We start from the raw sequence: 1,397 nt of genomic DNA, 5'->3' as shown, positions 1-1,397 counted from the left end.
CGAGCTGCGAAGGAGGTCTGTAGACCGAGCTGTGATGGAGGTCTGTGGACCGAGCTGCGATGGAGGTCTGGGGTGATGGAGGGTCTGGAGGTCTGTGGACCGAGCTGTGATGGAGGTCTGGGGACCGAGCTGCGATGGAGGTCTGGGGACCGAGCTGCGATGGAGGTCTGGGGACCGAGCTGCGATGGAGGTCTGTGGACCGAGCTGTGATGGAGGTCTGGGGACCGAGCTGCGATGGAGGTCTGGGGACCGAGCTGCGATGGAGGTCTGGGGACCGAGCTGTGATGGAGGTCTCAAAGCTCTGCAGCTGATGTCACGTGACCAGCCGGCCTTCTCCTAGTTCTCTGATGACATCATCTCAACCTGTTAATGAGAATGGGTTGAACCAACAGAGGATTGTTCTCTAAGGGTTAAATGTCAACTTAAAGCTGATGATAGATGTGTGAATGATGTGTTCACTAAAAATAAAAACGTCACTTATTGGTTACTAAAACAGCAGCCCTCCACACACACACACACACACAAACACACACACACACACACACACACACACACACACACACACACACACACACACACACACACAAACACACACAACCCTATCAGATGAACTCATCATTCATTCAATATCGCAATTGTTTTTTGGGGTATTTGCAGCTTTTTTGTCCACGTTAGTTCATTCTGTGGAGTCTGTCGTTAGATTTTAATCAGCCGTGTTGAGGAACTATCTTCTCAGATATTAGGGAAGTACCAGAAAAGGAATACAAAGTTGGTGAGAAAAGAGTTCTCGGAAAAGAAAGAAAAAAGGAAGTCAGAAAGTGGCACCAACAGTTTCTTGACGTATGTGACAACTTGTCAGTCCATCAGTCAGTTAGTGCTCGGCTCACTCTTCTGTCAGGAGTCCCAACCTGAAGAGACTGAAGTAAGGATGGCAGTTTGGGACAAAAAGATTCTCTGGGCCGTCATGGTGGTCCTGACAGGTAAGATCAGAGTCCCAACATGGACCCAGTCAGTGGGGGGACAAGTCTTCAGATCCTTTACTCTGTGGTGAAAGGCTGACGCTTGGATTGTGGAAGAAGAAGGTGAAGTAGTGAGAAGAGTTGGAAAAGTGGGAATGGATTTAATTAGTATGAATGGTTTAGAAAAGGTGAAGAATACCCAGAATGCTTTGAGAGATGTGGAATATAATGAGTTCATATTTGTAGTTTTTTTAAGATGATGCTAAACAGGATGGCTTCAGTGTGTGTGTGTGTGTGTGTGTGTGTGTGTGTGTGTGTGTGTGTGTGTGTGCGTTAGAGGCCTCCAAGCCCGTCGGGGCCCAACGGGCTAAGCCCATTCGGGCCGGGCTCGGGCCGTTTTTTTCTTTTACAGATCGGGCTCGGGTCGGACTCGGGCTT

General features: G+C 48.8%; 1 protein-coding gene across 1 annotated transcript in view; it reads left to right on the top strand.

Annotated features, from left to right (window-relative positions):
- Nucleotides 1-871: 871 nt before the first annotated feature.
- Nucleotides 872-1,397, top strand: part of LOC114556760 (sialoadhesin) — a 4,129-nt gene continuing 3,603 nt past the window's right edge. The window contains exon 1 of the mRNA XM_028579796.1: nucleotides 872-980. Within this exon, the coding sequence (XP_028435597.1) occupies nucleotides 929-980 (52 nt within the window). The 5' untranslated portion in view covers nucleotides 872-928. The remainder of the gene's footprint in view (nucleotides 981-1,397) is intronic.

This window comes from Perca flavescens, chromosome 6 (genome assembly GCF_004354835.1).
Source record: "Perca flavescens isolate YP-PL-M2 chromosome 6, PFLA_1.0, whole genome shotgun sequence".
In the NCBI taxonomy this organism is placed as follows: Eukaryota; Metazoa; Chordata; class Actinopteri; order Perciformes; family Percidae; genus Perca; species Perca flavescens.
Note: the sequence above shows the minus strand (reverse complement) of the source record. Positions and strands in the feature narration are given on the sequence as shown.